Source organism: Neopsephotus bourkii, unplaced genomic scaffold, assembly GCF_033783945.1.
Source record: "Neopsephotus bourkii isolate Nb327-2 ecotype Australia unplaced genomic scaffold, CSIRO-AGI_Nbou_v1 NB_1638, whole genome shotgun sequence".
NCBI lineage: Eukaryota > Metazoa > Chordata > Aves > Psittaciformes > Psittacidae > Neopsephotus > Neopsephotus bourkii.
Window position 1 is genome coordinate 4,360,775 of NW_026902113.1, and position 26,212 is coordinate 4,386,986.

At 40.6% G+C, this 26,212-nt stretch overlaps 1 protein-coding gene across 12 annotated transcripts in view; it reads left to right on the top strand.

Moving 5' to 3' along the window:
- The window catches only part of GRIA4 (glutamate ionotropic receptor AMPA type subunit 4), a 216,763-nt gene that overhangs the window by 127,451 nt on the left and 63,100 nt on the right, over positions 1 to 26,212 (top strand). For all 12 annotated transcript variants that reach the window (XR_009728640.1, XM_061374442.1, XM_061374444.1 and 9 more), the window contains exons 5-8: positions 12,170 to 12,223; positions 14,202 to 14,360; positions 16,462 to 16,629; positions 21,410 to 21,514. Coding sequence is in view for 11 of the 12 variants with exons in the window: in XM_061374442.1 (XP_061230426.1) it covers positions 12,170 to 12,223; positions 14,202 to 14,360; positions 16,462 to 16,629; positions 21,410 to 21,514 (486 nt within the window). In the remaining variant the exon portion in view is untranslated. The remainder of the gene's footprint in view (positions 1 to 12,169; positions 12,224 to 14,201; positions 14,361 to 16,461; positions 16,630 to 21,409; positions 21,515 to 26,212) is intronic.

Below are 26,212 nucleotides of genomic sequence, written 5' to 3' on the forward strand. Positions count from 1 at the left end.
GACAGTGTCTTCAGCCTATCTGAGTCAGTAATCTCCACCTACTCTCGAGAATCTGATGTAACTTAAGCATGCCAAGACAATTTTAGCTCTTTTTCGCACTTCATTCTCAGGATGGAAAGAACACCCTGCCTCCTTAATATCTTAAGGAAAACCTTTTTGTTAACCTGTGAGTGAAGTTCCTCTGTACTCCTCATGTAGACTTTAACATCCTGCAATCCCAGGCTCTGAAAGACAAGCCACAAGCATCAAGACTTTTGCCATTAAGTGTTTTGTTTATTTGACACAAGGGGCTGCGATGTTTGACATGACCACTGCTGCTCAGCCCCAGAAATAGCTGTGCTGCAAAACACAGTTTACTGCAAAAGCAGTAAAATAAAGAGGGAATGTGTCGCTGCCCATGGCAGGGAGGTTGGATGTAAATGAGCTTTATAGTCCCTTCCAGCTCAAACCATTATATGATTCTATGATTTTATGAAGGTTTACTTCATGTCAGCTTTATCCAGAACTTGCAGAAGATGTGTTTCCATTTTGGAAAAATCACTTCTACTTAGTTATGTAGGACTGCTTATGCTTAACAGAATGTTTTCTAGAACTATGTAAGCGATCTCAATAAATCTGATGAATTGTCTCCCCAGTTTACTTCCCCGGCTCTTTGTTTCCTCTGCTCAAGCACAGACATTATAAAAATAAGCCACATGGTTTAAGTAAATAAATAAATAAATAGAAACCGACCAAAACCAAGGATAGTCCTTTATTTGTATTGTATAAATGACCAGAAACAAGACAAACAAGATAGAAACAAATGAGACAAAGCTCCATTTTCCTACATGCATGAAATGGTTTTACCATTCTCTTTCCTGCCTACTGGGACAAGGTAGAAAAAAAAGGAGATAAAGCAAAGACAGAAAAAGATAAAATGACATCTCCACAGATTTATGTAACAGATATTGCTTATATAGCAGAATGCATTTCTAGTGATTCATACTCTTCTGTCAAGGACTGTTATGTCCTTGTTTATCAACATCCCTTTTTTCATGGCAGTTTCAGCAGGTGGTCTTTTAAAAGCACGAAAATATTCTGTTTGAATCAAAGAATGGAAGTTGGTGAGAGAGACAGAAAATTCTCTGCTTGTGCGTCTCTTCTTTGCAAGTTGTGTTTCTAAAGTGCTCCCCTGAATTCAATGCAAAGAACTTTCTGCTTAAGATGAAATTAAGACTTGAAACACATTGTAACACTGTGATTTCCATTTCCTACCAACTAATCTGCTAGTACTGGCAGCAAGCAGTAGAGCATCTGAATAGTCGAGGCCAAAGTCATGTACTGCATATGATGCAGCAAGAATCAGGCCCATGTCTTTCTCTCACTTTTTACCAGTTTCTTTCCCTTCTTACTCTTTCTTTTAGTTTAATTTTTCTTCCTGTATTCTAAAATAATGTATCTATTTGCAGTTCTGACTTGTTCACTAAAATAAAAAGTCAAGTCAGCCTAAAGATAAAGGGTATAGATACCAAAATTAGAAAATCCTTAATCTTATTATGCATTTACTGCATTTCTATTTGAAATGCAGAACACGTTTCAAAATAAATATGGCTAAAAAAGAAATGTGGCTTTTATTTATTACTGCGAAAGCCCAAACAAAGTTAATTACAGATGCCTGTTTAAGCTGAACTTATGAAACCCCAAGTCAGGCTTCCAAGTTAACATTTTTTTTTTCTCATATTATTTCTTCTCATTATAATTTATTCACTGCTTCATTTGTACGAGTATAATCTAAAGCAATCCATAAGCATCTTAAAACAGTAAGAAGTAAGGACTGATACACCCTTGGATTTCATAGGCTTTGTTCTTCTCTTAGACCACCAGTACTACCACAAGCACCATAAAAATCTCTTTCCCAAAAATGTACTACGCAATCAAGAATAGAAATTACTATAACTAATCCAGAAAGATGTGCAAGTTGACAGTACCTGTGCATCAGATGGAAAATGTAGTGTCTGGGTGCTTCTTACCCTTTTGGTGGCTCTGTTCACCCAGCAGCCAGTATTAAGGACTGTAGAGACTTAGTGCTTTAGATGCCCTAGATGTCCTAGATGTCTTAGATGCCTTAGACAATGTCTTAGAGGCACTGTCTTCCTTTCAAATAAAGCTGAAGTTACAAAATATGTTAAAAACTGTTTTACAGACAACTCAGTAGCACAAATGTGATTTCCTTAGGAAAGAGGACAAAAAAGCAAAACGCACATATTTAAGGAAATGTCATGTCACCCTCGTCTGTTTTACTTGCATCTAGTCAGTTGGAATAATTTACCTTAGGTAAATGCGTGCCATAGATTTCTTTTGTTGTTCCTCAGTTTGCTAACTGGCAAGCAAGATTAAAGTGTTATAAATCAATGAAGCTGAGGTCAGACTTGAAGAATATCACAGAGAATGATTTTGAAGATTTCAGTGAAAACATATGTTACTTGTTCAACCACTATATTTGTTCTTTTTCCTTCTTCAGACACTAATAACACTTATTACTAGAGAAGCGGACTGTCATTTGCTCAGCCAGAGCGGATCTCACAGCTATTACTTAAGTTTTTTCAGTGCTCAGAAATATGCTCAGATAATACAATGAAGTCAATGCTCCAAATAGATTTTACAATTAAGCTGAAAAGCGCAGTATAAGAATCATTTAGATAATGATGGGTAGTGTTGTTAACTGTAAATACTTTTCTTTTGGCCCTTCATTGGGTTTTTATTTCTTTCTGTGTTAATCTCTATCAAAAGGACATTTAAAATCATAGAAGAAGCTTTCAAAAACATAAAATGCTGAAGTTGGAAGTTAACAGTTACGGTCCTTTCTTTTTCTGCCAGAATTTTCATTTTTCAGCACATATTAAACACTGCCAAGCAAATAAAGCACCAGAAAAAAAAAATACTGGAGTCTTGGAGTTCTGAGATCTCTTTTTAGACAGATTTTGGACCTAGTTTTGAAATTCAGACTGTGAAGTACTGACATAAACAGTTCTATTCTACAACCTAAGTAACAGAATAATTGGGGTTGAAAGTGACCTCTGAGGGCCATCTGGATGCTCCCCCTGCTCACAAGGGCAAGCTTAGATCAGGTAACTCATGCAGTCATACTTTGAACACTTCCAAAGATAGAGATCCCACCACTCTTTTATGCCCTGTGTCAGTACTTGTCTACCTCATGGAAATTAAAAAAAAAAAAAAAAAAGAAAAATCCTTATATCTAGCTGGAATTTCTTGTGTTGCAAACTGTGTTGTCTTTTGTCCTATTCTTGTGCACCTCCAGGAAGAGTCTGATAACCTCTTCCCTATCACCGTCCCATCAGATATTTATACATACTACTAAGATCTTTCTGAGCCTTCTCTCTCCAGGCTGAGCAGTCCCAGCTCTCTCAGCTTCTTTCATATAGCAGATGCTTCAAGCCCAGTCACCTTCATGGCCCTACTCTGGACCCACTCCAGTATGCCCATCTCTGTCTTGTACTGGGCAGTCCAGCACTAGATCCAGCATTCCAGATGGTGCCTCACCAGAGATGAGGAGAAAGATATTTCTCTCATGACCTGCTGTCAATACAGCCCAAGAGGGTGTTCGCTTTCTTTGCCATGAGAGTACATGACCGGCTCCTGGTAAACTTGTCTACCAGAATCCTCAGGAGCTTTCCTGCAGAGCTTATTCCTTTACAGCATGTACCCAACCTGTCCTGCTGTGTTTGTGGAGTCATGCTGAGCATCAGGCCACAAAATAAGCCATAGATCTACACAAATGAGCTCATTTGTTTCTCATTGCTCCATTGGCACACCTATATGCTGCTCTTGAGATAAAAATACCTTGTGAGTGGGTGAACCGTGTATCATCTTGTATTGAATCTTGCAAACCCATAATATATTTGCATCAGAAACAGCTAGAAGGAATACCACAGTGACTAGATCAGCCTCTGTGCTACTTGAAGTGACCAAATAAAAAAACAACTTCATTAAACTGGACAACATGCTTCTCCAGTATTTTGGTTCCTCATTCTCTGCTACTAAAAATTCTGATACTTCTTCCTACTTCCTGATAGTCCTCTTGGGCAAATTTTTAACAGGAATTTAATTTAACCGTGTCTCCATAATGACCTTCATGCAAAGCTCAGCAAAGCAAACTGAAAAACTCAAACTAAATGTAATTGCATTTGCCTAGGACCCTTATGTTTACTTCTTTGTGAAAGAGAATATCACTGCTTCTAATTTCTGTTTTCTCAGGCTTTTTTCATATGCAGTAACATTTACAGTGTTTATATTTGTACACACAAATATGTACATAAACACATGCACATGGGCATATACAGGACTATGTAGCAAAAAATGTTTCTCCTTTATCCAAGAATGGGAATGTATTTCCTTTCTTCCATCTGTAGCAGCTCCATCCTCTCCCACCCGTTTCCACCTGACAAAGTTCAAACCTCAGTGTTCTGTGTGTTAGAAGTCTTGCAAAGTGTCCACTGTGAGCAGCATTGAATTTTGCATAGTGAATCAGTTTTGCTGTCAGTCTGGCTCCTGGTCTAGCAGACAGGCTGATTCCAGACTTTTTTCTGCTCCCTGCCCTCCCCTACCCATAAGAGTTAAATGGGATGTTTCCCAGTAGACCGGAACTTTTCTCAGCTCCATCAGTGTTCTGTATCAGCAGGATCAAGCTTTGATGCTCACCAAGGGCTGTGTTTGCCTTTAAACATAGAGGTGAAAACTGCTATGCAGCATCTGGCACATATTTAATGCTTCAATGTACACAGCTGAACTGATACATAATAATAAAAAGTACATTGTGCTTTGTTATATTAAAAATTAAACCCATTGTGAAGTTGTCACATAGCAAACTATTATTACTAAAAATTACAAGCCAGTAAACTCTAGTTAATAATAGCTGACAATACTTATTAACAAGCATGATAGGCAAGTAGCTGCACAGTGTCTTGGATGTTGTTCATAGTTGTCTAACTCAGTTTTTCGATGTGTCATTTGACATCACTGATCCCCAGCTTCTCCATCTTTGAAAAATGTAGCTGAAAAGTACCATGTATGTGTTAGCATTGAAAACCAAATCTCTCTGATGGGTAAAATGAAGAAGGCTGTCACAAAAAGATTGATTATTATTATTACCATCAAAATGAATGTAAATAAATATGTGAATAGAGAAGAATACAGAAGCTGACATATTCCACTCCTTCTAGATCTGCTCTTAATATTTTGCCAGTGGAGTGCTAAACCTGAAAAAGCACGTTTGCTGAATTTCTCTAAATTCATAGAGTTGTAAATTTTGCTGGTTTTGAAAACATTTTTTTCTGACCTTGGTTTCCAGCAGGTCTACTAACTGAAGCTACCAACTGACAGTCGAAAATAATATTTAGATCACTTGCATGATTAAGATAGTAATAATAAATAAAAACATAATACTTTAATAAGTTACATCATAATGCAGAAAAGCATAAATTAATTGAACACATTAATTAGAGTATTAGCTTAATCATTCCTCCACAATTTCTTCTACTTTTTTTCATGAATGCAGAAGTGCATTGGCACAAAAGATCACTAGCACAAGACAGGTAAATACTCAGCAAGAGATTGCATTGCTTTCACATGTAGATAAGTTGCATAATGAGGATTTCTTTGTCCCTTGAGTCAGAAACAGCATGGACTGTCTCCAGTTGTCCTCTATATCTTTCTTATTTTCATGAACAAAATGCAAGTTTAGTTCTGCTTACACACAACCATGGGAGCAAATCATTAGCCAAAGAATGTGGTATGTGCATGGCACACAGTAATTTGGGCTTGTAGCAGCATTGTTGGACTTAACACTAATTCAGGGACATAGTAGCAGCTCTCTGTGTATCTCTTCTTAGTCCCAGGGTGGGTGGGAGATTCATAAAGTGCCTTTTCTTCATCGTTCCTTTCTCTCCATGCTTTTTTTTCCCTGAAGGTCTACGGAGTTGCTTCTTAGTGACACTGTAATGTCAATGCAAGCTGATAGCTGTTCTCCTTGAGGGAGCCAGCTGCCAGCACTGCCACCAGCATTTTCCTCACCCCGCAGAGCCAGGAAGGGCTCTCTACATAGGCTCATTTTCTGTGAAGCAGCTGGGGTTTTGCACACAACAATAGTCCCACACTGCACAGTAATAAAAACACATTTTGTCACTGCACCACACAACTGATGAGGTTTGGACCCAAGAAATAGGTTATTTCAGTTACTGAAAGAACAAATAGGCCGTAGAAGACAAAGGGTGAATACAGATGGTTTGGAGGTTTGTAAAATGACCTTCTTACACCCTTCCTCTCTTTCCTCCCCTCTTTTTTCCCTACAAGTCTGCACACCCCATTTAGCTCTGAGTGAGCCTTTTGCAGGATTAGGCTTCTGAGCAGCAGAAGAAAGCAACCAGCCATGCTCAGAGCACTGGTTAATGGCCTTTGAGCCATCTCTCCAAGTTTTCTTACCCAGCAGCTGCATGTGCTGTGCAGGGCAATCCCCTGCCAGCTGGTTGTGGGCATGGGGGCTGTGTGGGAAGCATCCTTCCCCTCTGCTCAGTGTGCACACCACTGTGCTGGCTCAGCGCCTGCCTTCACAGCAGAGAAAGAAATGCTGATCTGTACAGAGCCACTTCTGCTTTGTGTATTGCCTACTTTAACATCCTCTCTGGTGGCTGTAGACCGTTAACAGTCAGCCTTTTCCCCAACAATAGTGCCCTTTTGCGAGCACTAGCTGTTAAAATTAAGCTTGTTTCTCAATTGCTTTTTTATGGCTTTGTAAAAGATTTATCCTTGCTTCAGATATTGTATAAAATCTCATTTCAGTCATGATTTACATCATCACCATTTCTACTGCAATATTTCAGGTCAGGTCTCAATCTTCCGTCTTTAACAAGTCTCCACACTTTTTATATTGTGTTAGACAGACTTCATTTTATTGCAGGTGTTCTTTTTCTTAAGGCAGTGGATTGTTACACAGTAGAAAAGAGGAAAACCTTTGTTAAAGTCCCATTGGTAATGCACAGCAATCACCCTTTGAAGAGATTTAACTGAAAATAAGTCCTTTTCACTCCAGCTGTACTGACCTCCATCTCCTAGAAATCATAACGAGGGATATTTTATGCTGCTGAAGTTAAGCATTCTTTTAAAATGGGTTATATGCAATATCCATTTCATAGTAGTAAAGAACAGAGGATGACTTGGGGCCTGATTCTCTGTTCAGATGCTGATGTAAGCCTGGCAGGACTTTTATCAAAGTCAGTGAACTTGTCACTCCCGGTAAAACGAAAAAAGAATCAAAGCAGACAGTGGTAGCTCTTCTTTTCTATAGTGGAATTCTTTCTGAATTTCCTAGGCCAGGCCATTGTCCAGCTAACTAGAAAGAACAGTATTGTATGATAAAGTCAGAAAGTTCAGAGTTGTGTCTAAAGCTAAGCTAGATTCAGATATCGCTGGCCCTGCTTTACCACACATTAAAGTCAGTAGTATAATTGTAATTATATCTGATTACCACTGGAATCACCAAAATAAGAATACGTCATTTTCTTTATCGCAATATTACACTTCACTTCCTTTGGTTCTCTCTTGTTGCATTCACTGAAATGAAGGATTCACTAACAGTGTGACCACAGGATAATATATGGAATGGCTGTTGTTTTTTGGTTAATGGCAATTTGGGAAGCAGATTGTATTCTTCCTCAAAACAGTGTTGATTACTTAACAATTTCTTTAGTTTTACAAACAAGAATATAAAAGAGTTCAAATTCTAAGCACTAACCACCTTAGTCATTGAATTAAAACATGCAAATCAGTATGCAAAATCCAGTGCAGCATCCTGCTTTCCCCTGCTCTCAGCCTTCCCCAAAGAAGTCACAACTCAGTTCATCCTTCCCAACACTTTCTTCCCGAAATCTCCCTGAGAAAGCTGAGGTCACCTTAAACTTTCACAGTGACAAAACTTGGGTGCAGTGTGTGGTGTTTAAGGAGAAGTCTTTAAGGAGAACTGGTGTTTAAGAGTGGGAGTACACTGCAAAAATAAATGTTTAGAAGGTGTAAGTGAAGAAGTGCTACATGAGCATGTAAGTGAAGAAGTGCTACATGAGCGGGGAGGAATGAATCTCATCCCACTTACTCAGCTTGCCAGCACTAGGGCAGCTTTGAATCAAAGCATCCTTAAGCAGTGAAAAGGACAGTTACACATACAAAGGGTCCTCCCTGACCTGCTATATCAGCAGTTTCATGGTTTATCACTGCTTATGTGACTGGCAGAGCCCACCTTTGATGCCTAGCTCTGCCTCAGGTTTTGCAACCTGCCAGAGTGAGAGCCAAGTCAGACTTCCTGCTTCCTGGGCAGAACAGGTGCCTGTGGCAGCGTTGCCCTCTCTTCACAGCCTTCCTTTTGAAATGAAGACCTTACTCACTGCTCAACCTTGTGATATACATGGATCTGCTACATGCCCCACAGATGCTCAGAGCCTGTCTAAGAGAGTGGGGCCCACAGGCACAGAAAGCATCGTAGTGGGTTTCAGGAACAGGCTCTTTTGAAGTGAATCTCCTGATTCACTGCATTTTCATAAAGAGCGGAATCAAAATACATGAATTGGCTTTCTTTTGGATGATGCCAAACAGAAAATGTGCATAGAAGCACCTCTGAAGTATAGCGTGAATTCATTCTAGTGACAAGGGTAAAGATAACCCAAAGTAAAACCCTGAAACATGCATGTGGTGGATGTGAGCTCCTTAGTACCAATGGTTTTGCTGTACAGATCCTATCCTACCAACTATGCTACTTGCTAATGTAGATGTTAGGCAATGCAACTCTGCCCTTTCTCAGGACTGTGACTCAGATTGGCCCTTTGGTCTGAATTTAGGGGTGGTACAAGTTTTTTTTAAGGCACCCCCATCTTAATGATTTTCTATAGCAAAGGCTTTCTGAAACATGGTCTCACCTGTCAAAATCTCAGTCCTGTTTCTCTTTCAGAATACATCTGCTGAATCTTCTACCCTCATCTTCATTCTGACGTAGAAGAAAAAAATTCTTCCTTCACTCACCAGCACTCATCTGTTTAGTTTGTGGTTCTGGGCAGTATTTACTGTTATGTGTATGGACTGTTTGAAGTCTTGTCTCTGTTAAAGCTCTAGTAACTGCTAACCTTTTAAAGAAAGGAAGAAAGGTGTGAGAGTTCTCATTCCAGACTGAGTAGCTGTCAGAAACTTCTCTTGTTATGAAGGATTTATGTGCATTGCCTCAATTTCTCTAGTGCAGAAGCACAGTATAGAGAAAGATGGTTCTTCAGGTAGCAAGAATTCATACCCTCTTTTATAGATCATAATCTGCAACTTTGATCATTTGAGAGAGAAAGGTGACTGTATTTGTGTTGGGTATTCAAAAGTATGAATTGCTTACTGCATGTTTCACTAAACAGGCACTTTTTCCCAAATCATAGGCAATTTCTGATTTGCAGACTGTATGGTTAACAACCATAAGCATTTTCAAATTCAAAATCAAAATTGTATCCAGTCTTGGTTGGGAATACAAGCCGTATAGCACCATTTCTCTTCTCTGTCTTCATGATCAACATTCTTACAGTGAAATTTGTCTTGGTTAGCATTAGGGATATAAAATGTAGGTGTCTACATCAGAACTAATCATCATCAACTCTTTTTCTTGTCAGTGTAGAAAAATCCACACTTTCAGGGCACAAGCTGTCTAATTAATTTTGCACATGTGCTTTCGGATAAGATGAATCATTTCCTCAAAGTGCCTGCTCTTTCCACTGACTAAAAAGGAAGTTAAGAAAATTAGATGATACATAAATGCATACCTTTATCACTCATCCTAAGAGTCAAGTTTTGAGAGAATACACTGAAAAACTCATTTAAAAAAAATACAGGAATTGTGCAGTAACATATACATGCATTTGGTAGGAACAGGCACAGACGCAAATCTGGGTAATCATTTTCATTATTTACTTAGTCTGTGACAACTGTGGACTTGTATCTGACATACTTCACCGGTTACAGATTGATCATGTTGCTGTTTATTTGACTGATAATGTTGCAATGATTATCACAATTTGTGTTATGAAACCAAACCAGGGAACAGATCACTAAGGGTGTTAACTGCCAAAGAAGGGAGCTGCAGTCATTTGCCCAAGCTGAGGATCTGGTACTTAGTTATGTCACATACATCTTAAATCATGCTAGTCAACTTACATTCAAACTGTCATACTGTAGTTATTTAAAAATGTAAGTATTTAATCTATATCAACTTCCCTATAATGGGTAGGCAAACATGTTTTCATTATCATGTATTACTGAAGGAATAAAGTGGAAGCATTCTTGGTGTCAGGGATCACATCCCTGTTGAAGCCATTGAACCAGCAGGAATTTGAATCTTTTTATTCAGTGAAGAAAAAAAAACAAACCAACAACTTGACAGCACCCTCCTTACATGTGTTGGTAGGGAAGTGTGATATCTCCCTCTTGCTCTCTGCCACCCCACCCAGTAAAATAGTAGCAATGGTGTTTAATCACTGATCTTAATGGGTGTTTGATTGAGTCCAGTGAAGGGTGACAATCTGGTCATGGCTTTGGAGAGGGGAGGTGTTTTCTCTAAGGGTTTTTTTAACTTATGTTTGCTTTTAAAGAACGATTTTTAAAAAGTTAAAAAATAAACTATATTTAAATAGTTTTATCTAAAAATATATAGAGGTTGGGGGAAAAAAGAACAAAAGGATAACAGACAGACTGCTTATTTACTTTGGTACTTTACAGACATGATGCTTATGCCACACCCCTTTGATTTTCCCTTCCACTTTGCTGTAGAAACAAATTGACTTACTAGAACAATAGAGCTGGGAATCAAGCATTTCCAAGTCTTAATACAGATTTAGGTCCTGGGTCCTTAGATGTCTTTGGCAGGATTATTTAGTCCTTCAGCAACTTGCCTCTCATCTCCAAAATGTGATAATTATTTTTTACTGCACTGGGAAAAGGAGCTGCAAGGCTTAGTGAATGTTTGTTCTGTCTTTTGAACAGGAGGTGGGATCTTTAAAAGCAACAAGTTTCCAGTTTTTCAGGACAGGGACTAGAACTAAGATATCAAAGCAGGCAAAGAGGCAGATCTATAAGCTTCCCATTAATTACTAACCTGCACTGCATGGAAAACTTCTGGCTGTATCTTATTTATTCATTTGGAAGGATGATAAAATGCTTTGTGGAGATGAGTACATGAGGAAAACAAGCAAACAAATAAAACAACAACATAAACTTGGGCTGCAAGCAGACTCTTTCTGAATAAGTGGTGCACTACCAAAAGTGAAGAGTCAAAAGGACTCTTGTACTCTTTACTGGCATTAAATGCAAGCTGCACGCTATAGCTATTACTGTTAGTTTCTTTAGTAAAACCGGTTTAAATTAACACCATTTTCTGTTGACAAAATATTCTATTCTCAGTTTTGATTTTCAGCATGTTAAATGAGATGCATTCCATCACAGAAATGGCAATAATATTGATACAAGGCACAGGATGACATAGATATTGTCTAAACCCTGTTGCTGGTCTTGCCATATCAGGACTATAGTGGCTGCACATCATGCTGTTGCTTGTTTGCAACACTTGGTGTTATGTTTTGGTTAAACACTCAAGGGTAGCCTTGCTGCCCATTCTTGCTCTGTTCTCACTCATGCCAACTCCCAAGACTTTCGCGTATCACTAATTGCTGAGTAACACTCATAGCATGTGACCATCTCAACGGCAAACAGCTTTGATCCTAAGAGGTGAAAACCCAGTCTGATTCAAAAATTCCCCATTTATTAAAACATAAAGAACATCAGCAGGTAGGCGTTCTAGCTAATGTTTGACCATGTGTGACCTCCTCCTTATGAATTTGTATCCCATAGTTAATTGCTCTGTTTGATAAAATGCTATATTACTATTACATTTTCGATCATACAGAAGACAGATTGCTGGTTCATTACTTAGTCACTTTCATTTTCTTTTTCCTATGATTAAGTACCTGGAAAGTTATAGCTATCTTATCAGAGAAAGACTCTCAACATAGTACATGTTACATATTTGTATCTATCTGGCTATGAAAACACCTTTCTAGAGAAAACAATGTGACATTGTTTTTTCTTTCTCATTTCTCTCCCACAGATTGTGAGCGTGGGAAAGCATGTTAAAGGATACCATTATATTGTTGCCAACCTGGTAAGATACTTTTCTAGAATTATACCCTTGCTCTGTAGGTGAAACACTCAGCTTTACTTTGAAGTTGTAGCACTTCACACAACATTTGCCATTTGTCATTAATATGTGGTTGCACATAATACATTCTTTATGGTGCGTGAAAGAACTTGGTTTTGTTGTTACAGCCATCTAGACAAGAAGGGCACAAGGTTTCTCTCAAATTTTATCAAAATCGATGTAGCACAAAGGACTGCCAAGAATATCTTGTGGCTAAATTAGAATTTACAGAACCACACTATGATTTTTGACTCATCTTTTAACATGACTAGCATAACAATTCTCAAAGTAACTTTTCTACATTCTCCAAGGAACATTCATTTTGCTGTAAGATCAGCTATTTCAAGTCAAATTACTAGTTCGGTATTTTCATTCCAAGTCTAAACTGTATATTCACACAGCTAATGTCCAGGAGAGGGCAAAACAACAGGAAGAGTAAATGCAGTATTTCATTATTAAAATATCCTATTCTTTAAGCCCAAATACTTGCCTGGCAAAGAACAGTGGTTATAAGACAGGGTCTTATGTATGGTCTAAATTGTTTTCTTTTTACTCTCCCTCAAGGAATTTTAGTTGACATGAAATATTTATTGTGCTTTGCTGTACTTGTACCTTAACTCAAGATCACTTCAGATTATTTTTAAGACCTCCGGCATTTTAAATGAGATATGTCTGTTCTCTTAGGTCTTACAAATTAGATTTTCAGAAATTTATAGTTCCCCAAGTAACTTTTCCCATACAAGAAACCTGAACTGCTGGTGGAATATATGGTGGAGACAGGCATATCTTCCCATCTGCTTCAGCAGGGGTACATGTTGATATCTGCTGGCTGTTCAATAATGTAGGTAATACAACCTCCTGATGTGTCCCCTTTTATACTTGCTGTCAGTATCCTTTAGGACATGAATCAAATCTCCATCTTTAACAGTTTTTTTGGTTTTTTGGTTTTTTGGTTTCTTTTTTCCCTGGGATATTGGGTCAATAATTCACTTTCCCTCACAACCCCCCAGATCTTTCTTTTTTAAGTGTGACAGTGCTTATCTGATTGCACAGATAAATGCCAATCTATCAGAGAAATTTAAGAAAATAAAAATAAGATAGTTCTGAGCTAGTGTTAAAACACAACAGCTAGGAAAGGAGCAGAATGATTCATGCTAGCTTTTTAGCTTGCTTTAGCGGTTCACATTATGCAGTTTCTTGAGGTTCAGTTTTGTCTCTAAAGGCAAATTTTACTAAAAGATTTGTCTTTATATATGCTGAACAAATTAGCTTGAGAAACTAGTAAATGAGGAAGCATATGTACTTTATTGTTTCTTTCAATATTGTGGGTCACTCTAGAATTTCAATATATATATATATAGCAGATCTGAAAGCTACCACTATCCAGTTTCACAAAAGTGTGATTCTGATGTTAGGTTTTCCTTCCACTAATGGTGAGATCCTCATGCACTGTATCTGCCTTCTAGTGTCTACTACATTACCTCGTTATCCCAGGCACCTTCAGCCTAAACAGTGAATCCTGGAATAAACTTATTTGCATATTGGTTCATTTCGCGAACATGCAAAAAACAGGCATATATTGGTTAAAGCACTAGTGCAGTGCTCATTCAAATCTGCAGGCTTTGATGGAAATTGGATTAAGGATTTAATATTCTGCAGGCACTTTTCAATTGATTCAGCAAAGGCATTTCTTCAAAAACTGTCTGCCATTCCCAGCAATGTGTTGCTTAGCCATCAAGACCACACTAGCAATAATGCTGGAAATTTATTTCTTGGTTTTGTTTCATTCTTTATTACACAATGGAAACCATCAACAAAGGTTCAACATTAGTGTCTAATGGAAACCTGATGCTGTACCCTCTTACGCTGCCTTGCTGGCCTAGATCAGATTGGACCCACAGTGATGTTCAAGAACAAACAAAACCTTAAATTGATTTTCTAGGGATTCAAAGATATTTCTCTGGAGAGGTTTATGCATGGAGGAGCCAATGTAACTGGATTTCAGCTGGTAGATTTCAGTACCCCGATGGTAGCTAAGCTGATGCAGCGCTGGAAGAAACTGGACCAGAGAGAATACCCAGGATCTGAGACCCCACCAAAGGTACTGGCTGAAGCACTTCCAAATGTTCTATCACTTAATTGTTCTAATTTCTGATTAACATTGTTGAATACATGAATGAATACCTTAATATTTAGGCAGAAGAGAAGGCAGTTGATCTTACTAATACTTGCTAATAATCATGTCTATCCTTATGTTTGTATGGTAGAAACACAAACTGCAACACTTTTCACTGATGTACTTTTATGTCCTTTGTTACGTATTCTCCAACTTCACCCCTTTACTGACAGGAATTAAAGGTCAAAAGCTTAACTGACAAATTAATTTCAACCAGTTTTACATTAATTAATTATCTGGATTCACTTAGAGTGCAGAGCTTTTCCAGACAGCTGAACTCTTCTGTAAATGAGATACAACTGCAATTGTAAATTTACTACACTGAAATTTCATTTGGCGTTTCCTCTGGAAATCCTATCCACCTCAAAACCTGGTGTAGTAATCACCTTCAGGCACAATCTTACAGTGAAAATACATCCCACTGTTCCTCTCTCTTAATCCTTCACAGATGGATAACAAAATATCTCTCACCTATAATTTTCTTGGCAGGCACATCACAGCATAGTTGTAAATATGATTTCATCTAAGTAGTTCTGGTATTATATGTACTAATGCATATCAAACCTAGTTGAAAATGGGATCCTTTATGCTGGGCACTGTGCAGAGATAAGCAGTCAGCCCTTCCTTGGATGGGAGAGTGGTGTGTTAGCGAAATTTAGAGAAAGTATCGACATAGATACAAAGCACAGCTACATAATTCAGTGAATATTCAAGAAATTTATGTCTGGAGATAAAACAAACAAGCAAACAAACAAAACCAAAGGTGCTCTGGGCTATGGAGTGCAGATATCCCCAGGTACTGGTGACAGGAATGATTTAGTCTATATGGCTCCTTGCCACAGGAACAGGATTGTGCTGCCTCCTTCTGAGAATCATAGAATGGTTAGGGTAGGAAAGGACCTTCAAATCATGTAGTACCAACCCCCATGCCATGGGTAGGGAACACCTCCCACTGGATCATGTCATACAATGATTAATCTAGATTGCACATAATTCACCTATGGATAACTAAAATTTGAGATTATAACGATAAATAGCGAACTAAAATTTTTGAAGTTCCAGGGCATATCAGTAGCATCCCTGGGCACGTGAACAACTTCACATGTGCAGTATGTTCATCAGAGGACCATACTGAGAAAATGCCCCTTTGTTTATGTGGCTCCAGGCTAACATCTGTTGAAGACTTGCTTTACACATTTAGTTTGGCATGTTCTCAACCTAAAGCAGTTACTATAGTTAGTGTGGAAACATAAACCATTCAGTCCCCTTTATAATTCAGAGAGCCAACACAGGTTTTCTGATAGGAGATACAATACTCTTAATCATTCTTGACAATTCCAGTAGCCCGTATGTCTGCTCATTAGCCATGCATTTTTTGCATTTATACTTTCTCAGTGAATTAGTGTTCTTTTCTTTTGAGTAAGTTGGATGGGTTGGATTATCACACAGTATCACAGTATCACAGTAGGTTAGAGATTGGAAGGGACCTCAAAAGATCATCTAGTCCAATCCCCCTGCCGGAGCAGGAACACCTAGATAAGGTTACACAGGAACGTGTCCAGGCGGGTCTTGAATGTCTCCAAAGAAGGAGATTCCACAACCTCCCTGGGCAGCCTGTTCCAGTGTTCCGTCACCCTCACTGAGAAGAAGTTTCTTCTCAGGTTTAAGTGGAACCTCTTGTGCCTCTCAGCTTGTGACTCCTGCTTGTACTACAGGATTATGCCTTAATACATAAGACAATTGGAAAAAAAAAAAACAAACAAATCTCCAGTTCTTTTAACAACTCTTCAGAGGCAGATTTCTCCACCTTAAGAAATACAGTTTCAAAGCTGGGGCTACTGAAATATACTCTTCTCAGTCCTGCATTTGTCCCTTAGTCAAAATTACTTTTGCTTTTGAGGAGAATTTTTTAATAAATGAAGGTGCAGAAACTGCTGCACAATGAATCAAACTATAAATATCTGAGACGGTTCATCTTTGTAAAGACATGACAATGCTAAAGTGGTGTGTTTGTCCATCTATTTAGTATACATCTGCGTTAACATACGATGGAGTGCTTGTCATGGCTGAAACTTTCCGTAATCTTAGAAGGCAGAAAATTGATATTTCAAGGAGAGGAAATGCTGGTGATTGTCTTGCTAACCCTGCAGCCCCATGGGGTCAAGGAATTGATATGGAGAGGACATTAAAACAGGTAAGGGAAGGATTTATTCTGGTGATCTTTGAAATACTGCATATAAGTTGTACAAGATACGGTTTGGAAGATACTATACACAAGGGTAGTAATGGGAGATTGAAAGCTTATTTTTCATTTGTCGTTTGCAAACAGCTGGGGCTATTCTGGTTGTTTTGGTTTATAAATTGGAATGAAGAAAGAGGGCTGCTACTACTATTTGAAACTTCTGTTATTTTTATTAAGACAGTTGGACTTTCCTTCACTGAACTGGTGAGATTATCTGTTAGTTTTGCATATAACCTGGATGTACAGATACTGTCATTTAAGGAAAATGGTATAGCTACATAGAATCATAGAATAGTTAAGCTTGGAAAGGATCCTAATATCATCTAGTTCCAATCCCCCTGCCATGGGCAGGGACACCTCACACTAAACCATACCACCCAAGACTCTGTCCAACCTGGCCTTGAACACTGCCAAGGATGGAGCATTCACAACTTCCTCGGGCAAACCATTCCCGTGCCTCACCAACGTTACAGTAAAGAACTTCTTCCTTATATCCAATCTAAACTTCCCCTGTTTTAGTCAAAACCCATTACCCCTTGTCCTGTCACTACAGTCCCTAATGAAGAGTCTATTCCCAGCATCCTTATGAGCTCCCTTCAGATACTGGAAGGCTGCTATGAGGTTTCCATGCAGCCTTCTCTTCTCAGGCTGAACAGCCCCAACTTTCTCAGCCAATCTTCATACAGGAGGTGCTCCAGTCCCCTGATCACCCTCGTGGCCCTCCTCTGAACTTGTTCCAACAGTTCCATGTCCTTTTTATGTTGAGGACACCAGAACTGTACACAATACTCCAAGTGAGGTCTCATGAGAGCAGAGTAAAGGGGCAGGATCACCTCCTTTGACCTGCTGGTCACACTCCGTTTGATGCAGCGCAGGATACGGTTGGCTTTCTGGGCTGCGAGCACACAGTACCAGCTCATGTTCATTTTCTCGCCAACCAACACCTCCAAGTCCTTTTCCGCAGGGCTGCTCTGAATCTCTTCTCTGCCCAACCTGTAGCTGTGCCTGGGATTGCTCCTACCTCGGTGTAGGACCTTGCACTTGTCATGGTTACTCTTCATAAGATTGGCATCAGCCCACCTCACAAGCATGTCAAGGTCCCTCTGGATGGCAGTCCTTCCCACCAGCGTACCAACTGAACCACACAGCTTGGTATCATCGGCAGACTTGCTGAGGGCACACTCAATCCCACTGTCCATGTCACCAGCAAAGATGTTGAACAAGACCGATGCCAACTCTGATCCCTGAGGGACACCACTCGTTACTGGTCTCCAGCTGGACATTGAGCCATTGACCACAACTCTTTGTGTGCGGCCATCCAGCCAGTTCTTTATCCACTGAGTAGCTCACCTATCAAATTGATGTCTCTCCAATTTAGAGACAAGGATGTCATGAGGGACAGTGTCAAACGCTTTGCACAAGTCCAGGTAGATAACGCCAACTGCTCTGCCCCTGTCTTTCAGCTCCGTAGCCCCATCATAGAAGGCCACCAAACTGGTCAAGCAGGATTTCCCCTTAGTGAAGCCATGCTGGCTGTCACCAAGCACCTTGTTGTTTTTCATGTGCCTTAGCATGCCTTCCAGGATTATCTGCTCTAAGATTTTGCCAGGCACAGAGGTGGGACTGACTGGTCTGTAGTTCCCTGGTTCATCCATTTTCCCCTTCTTGAAAATGGGGGTTATATTTCCCCTTTTCCCGTCATCAGGAACTTCACCTGACTGCCATGATTTTTCAAATATGGTGGGCAGTGGCTTAGCAACTTCATTTGCCAGCTCCTTCAGGACCCGCAGATGGATTTCATCAGGTCCCATGGACTTGTGTACCTTCAGGTTCTTAAGATGGTCTTGAACCAGATCCTTTCCTACAGTGGTCCCAAGGTCTTCCTTCTCACAGTCCCTGCATCTGCCTTCCAAGACTTGGGTGGTGCAGTCAGAGCCCTTGCTAGAGAAAACCGAGGCAAAGAAGTCAGAACCTCAGCCTTCTCCAAATCGTGTGTAGCTAGTTCACCTGAGAGCTTCCTGAGGGGGCCTACGTTCTCCTGATTTTTATTTGCTATGTACCTGTAGAATCCCTTCCTGTTATCCTTAATATCCCTAGCCAAGTTTAATTCTAACTGGGCCTTAGCTTTCCTAACCTGGTCCCTAGCTTCCTGGACTACATCCCTGTATTTTTCCCAGGCTGCCTGCCCTTGCTTCCACCTTTTATAAGCCTCTTTTTTCCCTTGAAGTTTCCTCAGCAGCTCCTTATCCACCCAAGGAGGTCTCCTGGCCCTCCTGCTGCACTTCCTTCTAGTTGGGATGCAACATCCCTGAGCTTGTAGCAGGTGATCCTTGAATATCATCCAGCGGTCTTGGGCCCCCCTGCCCTCTAGGGCTATATCCCACGGAACCTTAACTAAGCAAGTTCCTGAAGAGGCCAAAGTCTGCGCTCTTGAATTCCGGGGCAGTGGGCTTGCTGCACGCTCTTCTCACTGTCCTGAGGATCTCAATCTCAACCATCTCATGATCGCTGCAACCAAGACTGCCCTGAAGCATCACATTTTCCAACCATCCCTTCCCTGTTGGTGAGTGTGAGGTCAAGCATGGCACCTCTCCTTGGTGGCTCCTCTATTATTTGGAGAAGGAAGTTGTCTTCCACACAATTGAGGAACCTCCTGGATTGCTTGTACCAGGCTGTACCATCCCCCCAACAGATACCAGGATGATTAAAGTCCCCATAAGGACAAGGGCCTGTGAGCGTGAGGCTTTTCCTATCTGTCTATAGAGTGCTTTATCCAGAGTCCTCTTGATCAGGCGGTCTGTGACAGATCTCCACAGTAACGTCTCCCATCACTGTTTTCCTTTTAACCCTGACCCACAAACTCTCTGTTAACTGCTCACCTGTCCCCAGACAGAGTTCCATACTCTCCAGCCTATCCCTAACATAAATAGCAACTCCCCATCCCTGTCTGTTGGGCCTGTCTTTTCTAAACAGTCTGTAACCTTCCATTGCAACACTCCAGTCATAAGAACCGTCCCACCATGTTTCTGTGATACCAATGATACCATATCCCCCTAGACATGTGCACATCTCTAATTCCTCTTGTTTGTTCCCCATGCTACAGGCATTTGTATAGAAGCATCTGAGCCTCCAAATGAAGCCCGTCTCATTGGCTAGAGTGGCTGGAATATATCTATGTTGCTCTGAGCATGTATTATAGGTGCTGGCAACTGACTGTGTTGGGATACAATGATTCACCCCCCAACATATCTAGTTTAAAGCTTCCTTGACCAATCTGGCAAGCCTCCTACCAAAACCGATCTTCCCCTTCGTTCTCAGACAAGCTCCACCAGCCCCCCAGTAGACCCGGCTTACTAAATTGAGTCCTGTGTTCTAAATACCCAAACCCTGACTATGGCACCACCGTTCTAACCATTTGTTAAACTGGCCAATCCTCCTAGCCTTTATAAGGTCCCATAATATAACCTTTCAAATATGTTTCTATTGTCTTGATTAAAAGCAGATTTTTCCCAGGGAAATCACATAGGTAGTATTCTTTTTCCTTAAAAAGAAATTATGAGAGGTATTTTTCTCTAATGTCAGGATTTTGAATTCCCAATGAATATGGATGCCTAGAAAGTTCCAGATTTCTGTCAGGATGATTTAGCCTTTCCTTTGAATAGGGCAGTAAGAAAATCAAAATCCTGCAGTAGAATTTAAATCATTGCAAATGAGCAGGCTCCACTCAGGAGAAACTGCTGAGGAGAAGTGACTGCTGACAGAGCTGGCAGCGCTGTGCCTGGAAGCCAAGGTTTGAGTCCTGGAGAAAAATCCACAAAGATAGAAATGCACAGAGGGAAAGAATAAGTGGTTTAAATCCACATCCTGACTCTTAGGGAGAGCAATAACACATTTTGTATGCTTCACATACTCTGTACAGATCCACAGATCTGTGACAATTTGAGAGAAGCATGAAGTCAGGCTTCTGTGTCCAGGGAGCTAGCATGAGCCTTTGAACCTGGCCAAAGAGGTTTGCATGGCCAGATCCTGATACAATCAAAACCAGAAACAGTATGGTCATGACTTCTTTGGGATGAGTACCACAGTTTGGGTATCCCTTTGTGAAGCAGTGTAGCACTGACAGAAAAAACAGAATTCTGGTTTCAGCTGAGACACAGGTGGTAGAAAATTGCCACAGCCAGTCTTATATCTGTCCTTCGCTCTGAAGCTTTGAAAACATTCTTTTCAGGCCCTATGCATGTCGTCCATTTTCTTTTATAGTAAACTGCTTTGCTGAGGCTGTGGTTGCTGTCAGCTTTACCTTAATGAGCAGTATATACTCAATTTGTACATGTAATCCACCAAACTGTGACCTAAAAAGATACATGAGCTCAGGCCAGTCATCCTTTGTGTTTATTTTATGTGATCCAAAATATTCTGCAGGAGTGGTGACAATGGTAAAAAAATGTACTTCTTTTTAGAACCTGCAGCTGGAAGGTGTTGAGCTGCACAGCATGCAAGAGAAGGTCCATTGCGTGTCTTTGTTAGCGCTTAGATACTGGCATATCTAAGCCTATTTTTGAGCATGGTGTGACAGGAAAAAAGAACACATGCTTTATAATGACTGACTATTCTGCAGTAGTGTTGTTACAGTAATCTAAGGACATAGCCAGGGCAACTTGTGCGGCTCTGTGACATTTGGAATAAAGAATATAAGGTTGGGTCTTCATGATACATTCTCTTCCATTTATAGGTTCGAATACAAGGATTGACAGGAAATGTTCAGTTTGACCACTATGGTCGCAGAGTCAACTACACCATGGATGTCTTTGAGCTGAAAAACACGGGTCCTCGTAAGGTATGTGCTGAGAGCATTTACTATTCTGATGTCATCTGAGTGAGTTGTCTATGATGAAATGATTATGCAGACATATTAATCTGCACTCTGTATGATTTAAAAAAATATATTGAATACATGGATGATATTTCTGGTGAAAGCATATTTAAACTGCATTTTCCACTAGATACTATTGTTCAGTGCAACAAATGGGGAGCATAAAAACAAGTGTGCATCTTGGAGTGGTGGGATGTCAGTCAGTCAGGCATACTAATGAAAACCAGCTGGATGGCATGTTGCTGGGCTGCCTGGTAATGAAAAATGGTCAGAACTCTGACGAATATATATTTCTTGTGTCTTATCCAAAGATTTCTGTCTTGAAAATTGCTGGTATTTTTAGGTGGGGTAATTTGTATGTTCTGTGTAAACCTGAATCATAGGGCGTAACCAGCACAGGGCTTTTAAGGGGGAGAGGAGACAAGAGGAGAAAGGAGGAAGAAACAATACCCTGAATACTTATATTTTCTGAAATTAATTGCAGTGTGCTTGATTAGTTGCTTGTAAGCAATTTAAGCAAGTGCACATTAATATGTCTAAGCAGATTCTCTGTGTCTGAATGCACATAGCATATCACTCACCCTAATCACTTTGAAAAGATAAGCCTAGGTACTTTGTTAACCCTTTCTCTTCCGTGTTGAAATTTTTCCATTTTTCTATAGTATATAAAACAAAGAGCAGAAGATGTACTCAGGCTCAAGGATTTTATTTCCTTTGGAAGAACTGTGGCCTGTTTTGTTGGAGAGGTCATCAGAACAAGAAAAAGTGAGAAGCTGATGTTGAACAGGAGAAGCATGGCCACTTCAGTGGCCAAGGCAATCAAAATTGCAGGAAGCAGTCCTCTGCTGTTGGGCTACTGGTGACAAACCCAGGAAATGGTACTACAGGTGAACTGTGTAACTTAGAAGACAGTTACATATCACAGTGATGAGGAGGCAGTGTTAAACTACAGACTTTGAGCAGTATTACACATTGGGATGAAAAATTGCCAGTATGTCACAGAATAGAGTGGTAGACCAAAGCAAAGCATGTGCCTGTTGGTGCAGTTGCCTTTTAAAAGTATGACAGATGGCTGAAGAATAAATTGGGAAAGGTGAATCTGTCTTCCTTCTCTCCTGGGAAGCCAGTGTCTCCTGCCAGGCAATGTGTCTGACCTTGCTGCCACTCCTGCTCCTTTCCTGGCTCCACACTGCACTATCTGCAGCCAGGAGGGTGTACGGGTGGCTGGGGTGCATCAAACGCAAGTGGTGAAATATGACCTTTCCATCCTCTGTTCCCAGTTGTACAGGAGGAAAAGCAAGGTGGAAAAGATGTGACTAATTAGGTCATAACATCGTTAACTCATCAGGCAATTTGCTGGGCAGCAAACTGACAGAAGTGGCCTGTTGTTTCTGTTACAGTATTTGTCATCTGTTATGGGAGAGGTGTCTGGCTGGCACCACTGCAGAGATGCCCCCACCCTCTCTTCTTGCCTGCAATTTAAGGGGAACGTGGCTGCAAATAGACGAGCTGTGTCTGTACTGTACTGGAATCCTAAGGTGCTTTTCTTACCTTTTCAGGCATGCCCCTCTGCCACTCTTAAGCCATTACCGGTCCAATATAACAAGCTGTAACAACTTTGACAGATCTGGCTGCCCACAAGAATTTACTTCTCATGTATTACATAGTATTTTTTATGTGGTCATTGGACCAATTCTGTGCTCTAGCCTGACAAATCCTATAAAATATGTGAGAAATGGCTATACTTAATTGAACTAAGAGGACTTTGCTTTTAATGTCTTCTTCTTGAGTCCTATATAACATGATTTATGAGTCATCCAGCAATATCTTCTCAGGACTAGCCTTTCCAGTCAGAGTAAAGCATGCCTCTAATCTTCAGAAAAGTCATTTTTGTTGCACACAGCTCTAAGGATGTGAAGAGAACATTACAAACTGGCACAGCTAGTCAGAGGCAGGCTTCCATATAATTTCATAAAGGGAAACAATAGCCAATGTTCATATTAGGGTCATTTATGCAGCACTTGGTTCTTATCTGCTGAACAATAACAAAACCTGTTGGTGGGGGGGAAAGGGTGTGAGAAGGATCACAGAGATGTAGGGAGATGGCTCTTGTGACTGGAGTGTTGCTATCAAAGGATACAGGTTCATTAGGAAGGACAGACAGGAGAGATGAGAGAAGGGGCTGCATTTACATAAGAAAGCAGCTGGAATGCATGGATCTCTTCCTGGGGATGGATGAGGAACCTGTTGAGAGTTTATGGGTTGGGATTAAAGAGACGACAGGTCAAGGTGGTATTTTAAGAGTGTCTGCTCTAGGACACCGGAAGAACGAGTGGATGAGGCCTTCTACAGACAGGTAGGATCATTATCATATTCATAGGTCCTAATCATCGTAGGGAGCTTCAACTACCCTAACATGTGCTGGTGAGACAACACAGCAGGATATAAGCAGTCCAGGAGGTTCCTGAAGTCCATTGACAAGAATTATTCCTCCAAGATATAGAGGAACCAAGGAAAGGTGCTCTGCTAGACCTCCTACTTACTGAGGAGGGTCTTTCTGGGGACATGAAAGTCAAAGGTCTGCTTGGAAGATAAAGGATAAGGCCCTAGAGGTAAAAGAGTCTTAAGATACCTGCTTAATTTTCAAGGGTTGCCTTCTCCAAGCTCAAGAGAACTCCATCCCAAAAAAAATGAGAGCTCAGGAAAAAATATTAGGACACTAGGATGTATGAACAAGGAGCTGCTAGCCAAACTCAGACACAAAAAGTATGCATACAGAGATTGGGAGCAAGGATGAGTAACCTTGGAGGAATACAGAAACATTGTCTGATCATCCAGGGATGAAGTTAGGAAAGCTACAGCCCAAATGGAATTGAATCTGATAAGAAGAGCTGTACACATGTGGCAAAAGGACAACTAGAGAAAATGTGGGCCCTTTGCTTGATGAGACAGAGGACTTCAGTACAGAGGACATGAAAAAGGCTGCGATACTGAATGCCTTCTCTGCCTCAGTCTTCACTAGTCTTTGGGAATCCCAGGTCTTAGAGACAAAAGAGAAAAGCTGAAGCACAGAAGATGTACCCTTGATGGAAGATGACCAGGTCAGGGAATACTTCACCAAAATGGACATACATGCATAGGTCCATGGGACCTTATGGGGTGCACCTGCAAGTACTGATGGAGATGGCAGATGTCATTGTGAGGTCACTCTCGATAATCTTTGGTTGATAATGGCAGCTGGGAGAAGAGCCCAAAGACTGGAGGAAAGTACTCATTTATTCTAGGAGGAGAACACAGGGAACTGCATGTAGATTCCTGGGAATGTGATGGAGTAGCTATTCTCAGAAACCTTTTCCAGGCACGTTAAAAACAAGAAAATAATCATGTAGTCAGCATTGCCGAATTCTCCAACAGGAAGTTATGCTTGGTCGACTTGATAAATTTCTACAACAAAGTGACTTGTCTCATAGATGAGGGGAGAGAGGTGGATATGGTCTACCTGGACTACACTAAGGTCTTTGACAGTATGCTATGTGGGAGACTCCTAGAGAAGCTATTTTTGTATGCACTGGATAAGCAGACAGTGAGGTTGTTTGAAACCTGGCTGAAGGGCCAGGCCCAAGGGGTGGTGATCAGTAGTCTGAAATCTAATTGGAGGCCAGTAACCATAACCCAGGGGTCAAAACTGAATCCAGTCCCATTTAACATTTTCATTAATGATCTGGATCTGGATCAGAATGTACCACCAGCAAGTTTGCTGATGACACCAAACTGGGAGGAGTGGTTGATATGACGGGGGTTGTGCTGCCATCCAGAGGGATAAAAGGGCTGACAGGAACCTCATGAATTTTATCAAGGAGAAGTACAAAGTCCTGCACTTGGGAAAGAGCAATCCCAGGAGCCAGTGCATGCTGACAACTGCCCAGCTGGAATGCATCTTAGCAGAAGGGCACTGGGTGGACACCGAGTAGAACATAAACTAGTAATGTGCCCTTGCAGCAAAGAAGGCAGATGGTATTTTGGGCTGCATTAAACAAAATATTGGCAGCAAGTTGAGGGAGGTGATCCTTTCCCTCTCCTCATCATTGCTGAGGCCACACCTAGTTTTGTGTCCAGTTCTGAGCTCCTCAGTACAAGATAATTGGATGTGCTGGAGAGAGTTCAGCAAAAAACCACAAATATGATGAAGGGACTGGAGTGCCTCTTCTAGGAGAGCTGAAACTGTTCAGCCTGGAAAAGACACAAGAGGGATCATACTGATGTGTACAAATACGTGATGGGAGGGTGCAAAGACAATTGAACCAAGCTCTTTTTATTGGTGCCTACGTACAGGAGCAGAGGCAGTGGGCACAAACTGACACACAGAAGGTGCTTTCTGAACATCAGGAAACACTTCGTAATTTGAAGGTATCCAAATGCTAACAAAGCTTGACCAGGGAGGTTGTGGAGTCTCCATCCTTGGAGATATTCAGAAGCAATCCAGACACGGTCTTGGGCAACTAGCTCTAGGTTGTGCAGCAGGGTGGTCCCTTCCTTCCTCAGTCATTCTGTGATTCTCTCATTCACCATTCATCATGTCACCAAGAAAAAAAAAGTAAACAAAGTATATGCACATATATATATGTACATATATGCATGTATACGCACAAAACAGTCTAGGAT